General features: G+C 43.4%; 1 protein-coding gene across 2 annotated transcripts in view; it reads right to left on the bottom strand.

Moving 5' to 3' along the window:
* The window catches only part of Actr3b (ARP3 actin related protein 3 homolog B), a 96,214-nt gene that overhangs the window by 40,186 nt on the left and 42,080 nt on the right, over positions 1–13,948 (bottom strand). Inside the window, exons 2-4 of one of the 2 annotated variants that reach the window (XM_005367449.3) lie at positions 13,453–13,508; positions 3,992–4,116; positions 2,242–2,352 (exon numbers count right to left, since the gene is read on the bottom strand). In XM_005367449.3, coding sequence (XP_005367506.1) covers positions 2,242–2,352; positions 3,992–4,116; positions 13,453–13,508 — 292 coding nt within the window. The remainder of the gene's footprint in view (positions 1–2,241; positions 2,353–3,991; positions 4,117–13,452; positions 13,509–13,948) is intronic. The other variant, XM_026789412.1, reaches the window with a different exon arrangement.

Below are 13,948 nucleotides of genomic sequence, written 5' to 3'. Positions count from 1 at the left end.
AGAGAGAGAGAGAGGGACAGAAAGTAAGAAGAGAAAACAGAAACAGAAAGAAACTCTGTGTGGCTTTCCATTTTCTTCTCTTTTTCTTCGTCAGGAAAACTGTCTGTGACACGCACCTGCACTTACTCCTCAGGCCTTAGGTTAGATGCCCTTTAATTAGAGGCTGAGGAGAGGTCCTGGTTCACGAAGATGAAGCAGGCAGGAAGCAGCTGGGCATGGTGCCTGGCGTAAGTCACAAACAATGCCACAGCAGTTTGGAATTATGATTAATAGGGTATTATTTATTTAAAGGGGAAAAAACTTACAGATCACCGTCAGCCCTCTGTACAACCAGGAAGGGAGTCTAGTCGCCAGCCGAGCAGGAAGTGAAGAGAGCGAGAGAAGGAAGTGGCCGCTTTTTTAAAGGGAGAGAGAACACCAATGGGCTGGTATCTCAGCGGCTATAGGCTGGAGGAGCAGAAGGACCTCCCGCAACACCCTATCCAACAGGTAGTTACTGATAAGCTAGAACAAGAAAAGTGTCAACCCAAGCAGGTGGAATCTGAGATATGTTTTGGTCACACAGACAAAGTAACTCACACGCTGTCGGTTACCTGGTTGTTTATTTAATACAACCACTGTGAGTGTTCAGGAAAGACAGAGGCCTATAAAACACAGGAGTCACACTTGACATTCCAAGTTTGGAGATATGCCCGAGGGCAAGGTCAGAGCACCTTTAAAGATTTGCCTTGATTAATATAATTAAAATCCTAATGTAATTCTAATTAATAATTATTATATATTATTAATATATTTTATTATAGTAAAATAATTAATACACATTAAATAATATAGACTTCATAACTACTAGCCTTGTAGTTACCACTTTGTTTTTCTTTTAATAATGTTTTTATTTTTATTTTATTTGTATTGGTGCTTTGCCTGCATTTATGTCTGTGCTACAGTGTCAGATCTTAGAGTTCCAGACAGTTGCTAGTTGCCATATGGATACTGGGAATTGGACCTAGGTCCTCTGGAAGAGCAGCCAGTGCTCTTAACAACTGAGCCATCTCTCCTGTCCCACTACTTTATAATATAATATTATATTACATATTATTATAACATAATAATTAATATACATTAAATATATAGACTTTGTAACTACTAACCTTGTAGTTACTTCTTTTAGTTTTCCAAGACAGGGTTCCTCTGTGTAACAGCTCTGGCTGTCCTGGAACTAGCTCTGTAGACCAGGCTAACCTTGAACTCACAGAGAGCTGTCTGCCTCTGCCTCCCAAGTGCTGGGATTAAAGCCATAAGCTACCACCAGACAATTCTAAAGAGCACATGTAGTAAACATTAGAAAGAATTATAACTGGATATTGAACCATTTGATAATGTACTTGCATAGAAAAAACCAAAGCTAATTCATGTAAGTTTTAATATGCAGCTTATCTTGTATAGAGTTGCTATTTATGAAGCAAATCATTTTATGCATGAGGCTGTTTTTAATGTAGAAAGAATATTCTATGGAAGGAGACATTATGTTGAATAGAACAATGAAATCCCATAGATCCCAAGTGGTATTTCTTCTCATTTCTCTGTGTTTTGTTTGACACAATACTTAAGTACAATAATCAGGGTGCAGACCCAGCTCAGCTCCCTTTTACAATAAGATCTAAACACTGGAAAAGTAACGTCTTGGCTGAGGTTTCTCTGCAATAAAATAGGCACAGCATCCACTTACTTACCACACAAGCCACGCCTCCCTCTCCAGACCCTGTGCTGGAAGTCCATCACAGTACTTACCCTCCGCCCAGTCTAAGAAACCCACAGACAGCTCAGGCAATGGGGCAAAACCACTGGGAAGGTTCCCAAGAATGGCTTCTAGATGGGAGCACAGAAAGTTGGACAGCCATCCTGGGGCACCCAAGAACCAACAGAAGAGGTCAAACTAAAAGATGGGTCCATCTCCAAGCAGCTGAACTGAGCAGCCCAGGGCAGCCAGACTCTGGCCTTCCTGCTCTGCAGAGTGATAAGTCATTTAGGTTCCAGATAATTTTAGTACGTGTGTGTGTGTGTGTGTGTGTGTGTGTGTGTGTCTTTCTGGTATTTCCCCTAAAGCAGCCTGATTCATGTGAAAACCTTTAGAAGGACTTTGTGTTTAAAAATCTAAGTAAGTCTTTAGAAGGACTTTCATGTTTAACAATCTAGGTAATTTGGAATTCACGGGAGTATACTCCTCTTGGCTCCAATACTCACCATTAAAAAATAATGGTCCTCGGGTTCAGCACGAAGATACTTAAAGACCACTTGTTCCATGAACCTTTCCATAAGATCCCAGTCTTCAATGATGCCATGTCGTATAGGCCACTGGAGCAAAAGGAAGCAAGATGTATCCAGATAGTAAGAAATGGAAAGGAGCAACGGCTTCACAGCACAAGTGCAGAGGAGGCTGTGCAGCCCAACAGAATAAAGGCCTCCTGGTGGGAGGCTCATGGTGAATCACATTTCAACAACACACTTTAACAAGAGACCAAGTTAGGTACTGTAATTTACTGCTTCACCTCTAAGTACTACCTGGATGGCAGCAGGCAGAGCTCATTCCCCATGCAACTCCCTCTGGTCCTTTTGTTTTTACAGAAGAAAGGCCTGCTTTGCTGGTGAACAAGTGGAGAAACGGGAACTATTACACAGGGCTGGTGGGACTGAAAACTGTGGCAACTACTGTAGAAGTTAGTGTGAAGGTTCCTAAAAAGAACTAAAAACAGGGCTGGAGAGATGACTCAGAGGTTAAGAACACTGCTGCTCTTCCAGAGGTCCTGAGTTCAATTGCCAGCAGTCACATGGTGGCTCACAACCACCTGTAATGAGATCTGGCTCCCTCTTCTGGTCTGTAGGCATATATGCACATAGAAAGTATATACATAATAAATAAATCTTTAAAAAAATCAGTACTACTGTAAAGCTCATGGAGACCACTCATGGGCATATACCTGAAAGACTGTAAGTCAATAAATTACAGAGCTATATGCACATCCATAATGATCACTGTGTATTCACAGTAGCTAAGAAATAGAACCAGGCTAGATGGCTATCAACAGATAAATGTAGTACATATATGCAATGAAATTTTATTTAGTCATAAAAAATAAAATCATGACAACTGCAGGAAAATGAATGCCAATGGAAATTATTAAGGTAAATGAAATAAGCCAGATGCAGAAAGACAAATATAGCATGTTTTCTCTATATAGAACCTAGATTTAAATTACTCTCTCTCTCTGTGTCTCTCTCTGTGTCTCTCTGTGTCTCTCTCTCTCTGTGTCTCTCTCTCTCTCTCTCCTCTCTTTCTGTGTGTATGTCTGTGTTGGGGGTGTGATGCATGAAAGTCAAAGGGTACCATGAATGTGGAGGAAGCGATCTTACGGGAGAAGGGAGAAAAAGAGAATAATGGAATATGTGTGTCATCAGAGCAGAAAGGAGGAAAATCTGGAGGAAGGGAGAGAACCAGCAAGAGTGGGCAGGAAGATACGAGAAGTCATGAGGTCATTAGAGGAAGTGGGGTGAATAAGAACAGAGTAAAATGACATGTATGTATGAACATGCCATAATGCAATCCATCGCTTTGTATGCTGAGCTTAAAAAGTAATTTAAATTATTTTTAAAAGATGCACCTGCTTTAATAGTAGTGCATCTTAGTTGTTCAAGTCTACAAGTTCCCAAATCTGACAGGTACATTAGTCAACCTGCAGCTCCCCAGAAAGGCAGCTCTTCCTCGAGGGCACTGCTGATGGCTGGGCTGTGCGACTCAGGCCTTTGTTAACTCACATGGTTCTCCACTGAGAAACAAACCCCTCTGTTCAGCTAACCACCTCCACCCAAGCATAGGAAGAAAGCCACAGTCCACAGCTCTCAGTACGGTTTCCGGACAAGCTCTCATTTCCCCAGCACACTACGCTCTGTTCCCAGCTCTGCACTCACACAAGCAGACCTGCTGGCACTGCTTTACCTTGGTAGCATAGGTAGGTTTGTCCACGGCTTCATCCCCTATGAAAAAGTCAAGGTCATCAACTCCTCTCAACACCCTCCTTTGGGCTTGATCAACTACCTTTGCAGATTCTCTGATGGCGATACCTGAAGGGGGGAAAGAAAAAAGTTTTATCTTTCACAAAGATGCCATCACTATCCACGTGCTATCTGAATTATCAAGAACAGATAACATAAACTGTGTGGTTGTACAGTAAATGGTGAATGCTAAGGCTTTGCCTGTGGTTGGGGTGCTCACGGGAGACAATGGACACATGAAATAACAGAGAAACAAACAACTCTTTTCCAACATCATCTCAGCGTAATGCAGGGGAACTGTTTTTAATGTCGGCACAGAAGCGATGTTATTAATCGACCTCATCTGGAGAAACCTCGTAAGAAAGCAGGTGATGTTAGGGGCCATATATGGGCTGTAAAATACAGCTTGGAGGGAACAGAATTCTATACAACATAAAAGAGGAAGGGAAACGGAGAAATACTGCTTATATGCTCTTAAGTCATTTTAATAAAATGACATCAAATAGTTTTGTAAATATATTGTCTAATTATAGAGGGAGAGCAGTGGTTTTCAATTAAAATGAAAAACTACAAGTCTGTGGGCTGGCATCTGTTGCAAAAAGAGAAATACAATATTAAAACAACCATATCACAGAAGATCCTAACAGTACATAGCTGCAACTATACTTAGTAATAAATAACCGTATAAACCTCACTCCAGAATTTAACATCTAATAAAACTGCAAAATGCTTCACAAAGATTCGATTTGCATTGACACTCCTAACCCGCGTTCACAATTGGAGCTCTCTTCAGCTCCTCCTTCTCCCCATCAGGTCTCTGTGGAACACCATCCCCTCCTGTGAACTCTCCCTGCCGACCTGGTAACTGGAGGCCTGTTCTCAACGGCCAACAGCCCACCATACTTCCATTAATGCATTCTCACAACGGATGCTAACCAGCCCACCAACCAGTCTGTGGAAACCACGAGTCAGAAAATGTGAGTCTCCTGCTGCTTCTCTGGGGACGGGCACATGCAGATCCCCGAGCACTCTGCTGTGTCACTGAATCTGCATAGGTACCTACGGGGAAGGTATGACTACCACCAGTGAGCAGCAGAGAAATGTGGGCCGTGTTAACATTCTACTCTACTGAAACGCCAATTGTGAATTTGGAAAATGTTCAAACTATGTCAAATTCTTCGAACATGAGCCTAATTCTGCAACTTTGCCAACGGAGCATCCAGAGGGGTTTAATGGATGTTTGGTGAAGCCACAGTCACCAGCATAAATAAACGGCAGTGCCAACTGAATGAAGTTCCTCAGAATTTCCCCATGAAAATCCTGTGTACCTCCCAGGGGGCGGGGCGATCATTGTGATATGACCTAACCGTCACACGGTGTGGTGGCTTCAAAAATGAAGTCCCCTTTCAACATAAAGCCCAGCACTTCCCAGCTAGCTGCCCTGCAGGAAGTGCTCTTCCATGAAAGGAAGGGACATGTCCCACCACCTCTAATGCAGGGTGCAGCACACACACTCAGTGGGGACACAGCAACACCCAGTGACAATACTAACCACACTGAAAATGTGCCTGAACTCTCAAGGAGTGTCAGTGAAAGGTTCAAACTGAAGCATGTTCTGTAGAACTAATCACAACAGCAACAAAGTGAAGGAAAGGGTCCTAAGTCATCTGAAGCCAAAGCTGGCCAAACTACCAAAGAGAGTGACTTAAACGCCCAATTATTGGATAGACCCAGTGTCACAGTGTTTCTGATTTCTCCCCAGAGCGATTCCTTCGTGCTGCCCCGTAAGAGGCCATACTCCCCTCCTCCCCTCCCACACACACAGACACACATACAAAAAAAAAAAAAAACCCTAACACTTTAATAGGAAATAAAGGAGGACAACAAAAATTTAAATGACAATAAAGTAAATCTTATCCCTCACAGAAAACAAGTAGTATGAGCCTAGGTCATAACAGAACTAAGGCACTTTTTCTAGGTGTGTGGGGGGGGAGCATGAGATAGAGAAGTAGAAGGGAGGGAAGAAGTGGGAGGAGGAAATGGTGCCTCTTTAACAATTAGATGGCAGGGAATGGAATCCAAGTAAAGCGATAAAGATGCACAGAACCTGGGCTAGCGGAGAAGCTCAGTGGTAGAGTTCACCTAAACAATGGCTGAGGTCACCCAGATACCCCAACGCAAGCAACCTACAGAGCCTGGACATCTTCCCCACCCTGCAGTAACACAGACACCCTTTCCAATTACATACCCAAAAAGGTGAAGAGGAAAACTTGCTCTTTTACCCCAAAATGGCAGAAACAGGGGTCATTTCCCCCTAAAATAAGATCAAGAATCTCACAGCATAATAAACCAAATTCCAATTTTCACCCTAATAAGAACCAGAAATATCAACTTAAATAAGACAACTCCTAGTTAAGATGGAGATAGCACAGATATGAAAGTATCAAACAAAGGCCCTAGAACAAGAATCACAACATTCTTCAGATACAGCTTCAAACATACAATGGTGCACACACACTGTATTCAAGTCAGTTCCCTGGAATAGAATAGTATTTGGTCCAGGCTGGTACCAAGCTCTCCATCCTTCTGCCTTGGCCTCCTGAATGCTAGGATTCCAGGCCTGGGTCATCCTGCCCAGCTCCCAGATCATCTCTTTTTTTTTAGTTTATTCCTGTTTCTCATTTTAGCTTTTGTTTAAGACATTTAAGACAGCCAGTCTCATGTCTGGGCTTTGAACTCACTACATAACTAAAAATAACCTTAAACTCAACAACTTCCCATTTATAGAGAACACTTTTCACCCTTCTGAGCCAGTCCATTTGTCTAATGATGATATATACATGGTCTAAACTGCAACATATCTGTAATTGTGCACGTACTATAAATACACATCATACTTACATTTTTCTGAGCCAAACTGCACCATTATTCTCCTCTCTCTCTCTCTCCTTCCTCTCTCTCTCCTTTCCCTCTCTCTCTCCCCTTCCCTTGTCTCTCTTGCCTTACGTGGTATCAGGCATAGCTCTAAGAACATTGTTAAAACTTGAAATAGCATGGTCACAAAAACCTAGATAGAACCATTAATGAAACACTATAACCATACTCTCTTTAAACTCAGTAGGACAAAAGCGCCTACTAATCCCAGTTATGTCACTATTTTTATAAAGGTTCTAGTCAACATAACAGCCCCCAAACATGGCTTACATGGTGCTTGCCACCACGCCTGGTGACCTGAGTTTGATCCCTGGGATCCACATGGTAGAAGAGAATTGATGTTTGAAAGTTGTCCTGTAGCTCCACATGCATACTGTGGCCTGTGCACCCCACATAAATAAATAAATAAATAAATAAATAAATAAATAAATAAATAAATAAATAAATAACCAACCAAGCCAGAGTAAGGAAACACAGTAAGACTAGAATTAGAAGCTGAGCATCACCATTACTTGCAGGCAATACAATGGCCTGCAGACGGGGCTCAATCTGTAAGGTGCTTGCTATGCAAGCAAGAGAACCTGAGTTTGGATCCCCAGCATTTAATTAAAGGCCAAGCAGAGACTTATGTATCCAGAACCCCTGTGCTGGTGAGCCGGCCAGGCTAGCAGAGTTCATGAGTTCTGAGTTAAGAGAGAGCTCCCGTCTCAAAAATTATATGGAGAGCAATGAACATGGACACAGCCTCCACACACAGGCATATACGTGTGCACACACCCACATGAACATCTTCACATACCACAAACACAGAGAGAGGTGGGGGTAGGGAGAGAAGGGGAGGAAGTTCTATCTGCAGACTATCACGCAAACATCGCTGGAGGTAAAAACCAAATTGCAAATCTCAAGAACATTATTGTTTATGATCTATTTTATCTTAGTTATGCACATATGTATTTGCATGTGGGAACGTGCATGTGCACTGCAGACGACGACATCGTCCAGAAGAGGGCACAGGATTCCCGAGAGCTGCAGCTACAGCAGTTGTGAGCCGCCTAGCAGGAATGCTGGGGACTGAAGCCAGAGCCTCTGAAGAGCAGCACCCACTCTCAATGGCTCCAAAACCAGAGTGTCCTTATGTGCTAGCATAGCAATAACTAATCAGAAAGCTTAATTTTAAAAATAAATTCACAAATAATAAAACATAAAAGTCCCTTAAAATGAAACTAGCAAAAAACATGTAAAAGGATTTAAATAACATCATAAAACATTATTAAAAACCCCACACGATATGAATGAACAATGAAACACCCATACTACATTCATAAACAAGAACTGGATATTCAATTCTTATCCATGAATACCAAATTAAAGGCAAAATTTTTAATTAGCCTATAAGAGTATCTCTAATCAAAACCTCATCATGGTTTGTTATAATCAACTTAAACTAACTCTAAAATTTATAGTCTAAAGGAAGAGTCAAATCATTCAAAAAATGAAAACTGAAACCCACTAAAGAAAACTGTATGACTCGGCCCTGGAACTCAAAGTGCATACTTGGAGCAGAGACAGTTGAACGCAACAATGCAGCAAAATAAAGACCAAAATGTTTCCAAGTATAGGGCAGGCATCATGACACACATCTGTAATCCTAGCACTCTGGAGGCTGTGCAGGACAATTAAAAGTTCTGAGCTATATGGTGAAATTCTGTCAAGAAAAAATATTCTCAAGCATAAATGTTACTTCAATCTGACAAAAAGAAAAAGAAATATCAAATTGGAATGTACTTTTCAATCATTGCTGTTGGAGCAACTGGCTTGTACTTGAAAATAAGATCAGCTAGCTCTCGCTCATACATATTCAAAACTTAACTTAAAAATGCAAAATTCCTTTCGAGTTTTTTGGAAAGGGAATGCACCTTTTAAAATAGAAACATTACAAGCTGAAAAACATTGAAATTTTAGACTCTATCAAAATTTAAAATTTCTAGATGACAAAAAAATCAATTTAAAAATGTCATGGTGTACTGGGAGGGAAGCTCAGTGTTTAATGCACACAAGTTCTGATCCCAATGCCACAAAAATATACACAAAAATAAACACAGAAGAAGATACCTGTAACAGGTCAGTACGTGATACTACTGTCCCTCTGACACCAAAAGTTCTCAAAAAAAATGCAGTTTTAGGGGCTGGAGAGATGGCTCGGCGGTTAAGAGCACTGACTGCTCTTCCAGAGGACCGGGGTTCAGTTCCCAGCACCCACATGGCAGCTCACAACTGTCTGAAGATCCAGTTCCAGGGGATCTGACACCTTCACACCAGTGCACATAAAATAAAGTAAATAAACAATAAGAAATATTTTTTTAAAAAATGCAGTTTTAAAACTGGACAAAAACATGGAGAGGCACTGAATGATGCTCAGCTTTAATGCTAATAGACATAATTTTACAATCGCTGGACTTGAGGTTAACAGTCAGGAAGCAGAAATTCGCTCATGTTGCCAGTGGGCTGAGGTCAGCACGGAACCCAGGAGATGGCACTTGCAGAGCTGCAGTGAAACCAGAGCATCTCGGGTCCCTTGGGGAAACCATGTGTGCAGATGGAAGTGCTCACTACCCTGCTCCGTACAATAATAAAATTGGAAGATGCTCATGTTCTAAAGATTTTGGCTGGACACATGGCCCTTGTCTGTAATCCCAGCACAGGGAGGCGAGGCATGAGGGCTGGGAGGTTAAGGTCTGGTCTACAAAAGGAGACTAAGTGGTACGTTCTTGTTAGACTCTCGCTTTAGACCTGCATGCATTAGCAGCAATAGATACGAAAAACAACACTCAAGAAGCTTTTTAAAATATGCTAAAACTTTGCAGGAAATTGTTTTAAAAATTCACAGAGCAGTGAGCCCTTGTATATATGATGCAAAGCTGAAACACAAAACTAGAAACCCAGACAGAAACTATTCAGCAGAGGAAGGGAGCAAGGACAGAGAGGAAAGGGTGAAGAAGAAAGAGAGGGGCTGAGAGCCAGCCTGAAAGGTGTCAATCACAGACATCTGTCATCTGAGAGACTCAGTCTGGGTGATCTCATAGCAGGTGTATTCACACTAAAACATCTCCCAAGGCCTCTGGCCAGCACTTCCTTAGGTAGCACACGACTGCACGTTTACTCTGACGTGAACATGGAACATTAATGTGCTTATTGTGGGGAGTGGGCTCAAGGGTCTTTACTATATTCTATTTTTGCATTTTATTACCCGAACCAAATTTTTAAAGCTATATTTAATTAAAGGAGAAAAACAACAGGCCAGGAGTAGTGCACACACTTAATCTCAGCACTCAGGGAGGCAGACACAAGCAGATCTGTGTGAGGCCAACCTGGTCTACATGGAGAGTTGTAGGCCAGCCAGGACTACATAGTAAGCCCTGTCTCAAGAAAGAACAATAAAAACCACCACCTGAGGACGCCTCTACAGTCAAGCTCTCACCCCAGAGCTCCCAGCCTCCCACCTAGTCAGTCACCTTCTGGCAACTTTCCCAGCATGCAATGACCACAGGGAACTTCCTTGCTCCCACCATTCCCTATTCCACCGTCCTCTTCCTGCTTAGACTGAACCTTTCAGTGGCTCCCAACAGTCTCCAGCAACCTCAAAACAAAAATACAGCAGAAAGAATAAACTTCCTCCGAACAATGAGGCCAAGTCTACACAGAAGCTTCAACAAACTGGACCCAAACAGAGGCTGGACAGATGGACTGCCAGCCTAGTCCTGGTGCCCGGGCCCTGAGGGAAGCCCTTGGGGCCATGTGAACATGCAAATGCCATCCCCTAGAAAGACAATCCAGTCTTGACCACATGGTTCTTCTCCAAACTTCAATCCCATCTCTTGGCAGACTGCATGGAGCTTCCATTAGCTTCCACTTCTCCACACCCAAATCTGACCTTGCTCCAGCCCCCAGCACACGCCCTTCCTCCCTCTCTCTGCCCCTCTTCCCATCCATCTTCCCTTTTCCCTCCTTCACTCTTTCCTGCACTATGAGGCACAAGTCTGTCGCATGCCAGGCAAGCCTAGGGCATAGCTCCAGATCCAGCTCTCCTGAGGCCACTTCAGCATGCACATCCTAGGACTTGTCCTGTAAATGAGACCTCTGCAAACAGAAAACCAGGTCCACTATCAGCCGGGGACAAGCTGTGGGTCAGCCCTCCAGGGTAACTGAAGCCCTCACATCTGCCCTAACTTCTTCAATGGTGCTTCTGCAATTCTCCCCTGACAATTTCAGCCAACAGTATCGCCATTCTTGGGACTGGAGAGAAGGCTCAGCACACCCTACTGTTGCAGAGGACTTGAATTTGTCTCCCAGCACCCATCTCAGGTGGCTCAGGTTGCCTGTAACTCCAGCTCCAAGGGACTTGATGTCCTCTTCTGGACTCTATAGGCATCTGCACTCACTAACACACAAACCCACATGCACACCCAAGCCCCCCCCTACATATCCATACACCCATAAATTATAAAATAAAATGATGAGGATAGAGAGATGACTCAGCACCTAAGAGCATATCCGCTCTTCCAGAGAACCTGGGTTCAATTCCCAGCATCCACATTGTGGCTCAAAACCATCTGTAAATTCCAGTCCCAGGGAACCCAATGTCCTCTTCTGCCCTCTGAAGGCACAGTACACACACACACACACACACACACACACACACACACACACACACTGTGCACAGATATACATGCAGGCAAAACACCCATACACATAAAAATAAATATGTAAAATTTTCAACAGCTAAGACAAAGCTTTTTTTAATACTGCCATCCTTTTACTCCTTGTCCTTTGACATTTTACTGTCTTCTAGCTTTTGCCACTGCTAAGGTTCTGACAGCCCCAGTCTGAGCGCTCCCCTGTCTCTTGACAGTGACTCCTGCTAATAACAACCTTCGATCCCCTCAGTGAATGATGACAGGTTAAGTGGTGCCATCCACCGAGTGTTGCTGAGTTTTAGATGGCAGCGTAGCAAAGCAAAGGGGACATGGTCAGTTCTTTTTAGCTGACCCACTTCACAAGGTCAAAAATCTAATCTCTGCTTTCAAAACCCAGGAAGTCCGACTTGTCAACTCAGCATGGGAAGGATGGTTCGTCCTCACGAAATTCAGCGACTGGTCACCGTTCAGGTGTCAGGTGTCATGAACCCAACTGTGCCTCCACAGAATGAAGCCCCAACTTGCAGCATGACTGAATTTGGAGACGACGGGACTTTTATGAGCATCAGTGGATGTTAAAAGGTCACGAGGGCAGGATCCTAATGCAATCAGAGTGGTGGCCTCACAAAAAGGAAGCCAGACATCCTCACACAGAGAAAAGGCAACATCAAGGCACAGTGGGAAAGAAAACATCTGTAAGCCCAGATGTTTCATCAGACACCAACCATGGCAGCACCTTGACCTTGGCCTCTGGGCTTCCAGAGCTGTGTTACGGTTCTGTTGAGTAAGTTCCCTTTCCTGCTATTTGTTGGGCAGTCTTTCCAGACAAACATTCCACTTTCTGACTTTAAAATGAGGACACAGTCAGCTGATAACACCCATCACCAGGAAAGCCATGTGAGGCATCTACACTCCCCAAGAAGGCCAGAGCTGTGCTCATTATCCAGCAAGCACAGAACTGGAGTTTGTGGCTTAAATCCCCTCAAGGAATCTGGGGTGCATCGTCTAGTGATCTGATGTTCATACCAACCACAAAAAGGCTTTGGCCTTGGCCTGAACACATTCTAACCAAGCTCTCCTCCATTGATGTCTAAGCTGGGCTCTAGGGTCTCAGGAGGGGTGTATGGGAAGCCAAGTTTCCCCTTGATGCTGAGCTCATTCACCTTCCCTGTGGGCAAACTGTCTCTGGGATTCAAACCAGAGAATTCTGCCTCTGAAGCAGGAGCAGCCCTGGGAAAGACTTCCACGGGTAATAAGGACGTCAGGATGAGCCCAGTGTATGACACCTAAGTGCATCACTTTGCTGACGAAAAGTTAAACAAAACAAACACTTCTGAACAGAGAGAACAATCAGTAGGCCTCTCATTTTCGCTAAAAAAAAAAAAGACTTTCAACTGTGTCCAGTGCCATGCGGCACTCGGCTAAGCCAGTCAAACTGTGTGTCCTTACAATGACAGACTAGCCTTGAAGAATCAGAGTGACTGCTCCAGCAGGAGGAACACTCACGACATACTGAAGGCCTCTGGCAGCTTCCCAAGATAAAACTAGAAGGCCAGTGACAGAGAAAGGCATCAAGCACAAGAGCGCTGCTTAAGGAAGGTCAGGTCACAGCCATCTCCTGCAGCAGCATCTAAAATAGGCAGCTCTTCCCGGGAACTGGAGTGATGGTCTAAAAGAAGACACTAAAAACATTCAAACACCTTGATACACAGAACTGGAAAGCTTTATAATGCTGAGAAACACAAGCCTTTAGAACCCAAGGAAGAGCTTTACTTACATGACGGAATAATGAACTGTGGCTCAGTGTTGCCTGCGTAGCCAAGCTTGGTATACCTAAAAGCACAAAGTCATCGACACAGGTTTAGACGGCAGTGCTCCCAACCACATCCCACTCATGTCTTTCATTATAAGCACACCAAGCCTAGAATACTCCCTTGAAATAAAACAATAGAGAAAAACAAGCAAACTGTGCTCACTGACGATCATTTCAAAGTTGTTGCGAATCTGACAATATCAGCTTGTTTGCGTCAGAACAGAAACGTGACTAACCCTCGTGCCTATCTCTCTGTCCCTCCTGACTCTCACAGTGCCTCACGCTCTTCTCATGTCACAAAAACACAAAGAAAATACAATTACCCCGGTTCTGCAGACAGGAAAACCCGGGGGCTGAGAAGCTAAGTTGCCCAGACTAAAGAGCTGGTAAGTCGCAGAAAAACATCCAAGTCTAACTATGCAGTTAACTCCAGCACCCAAGTCTAACTATGCAGTTAACT

Source organism: Microtus ochrogaster, unplaced genomic scaffold (assembly GCF_000317375.1).
Source record: "Microtus ochrogaster isolate Prairie Vole_2 unplaced genomic scaffold, MicOch1.0 UNK18, whole genome shotgun sequence".
NCBI lineage: Eukaryota > Metazoa > Chordata > Mammalia > Rodentia > Cricetidae > Microtus > Microtus ochrogaster.
The sequence above is the reverse complement of the archived record's forward strand: the minus strand, read 5'-3'. Positions and strand labels throughout refer to the sequence as shown.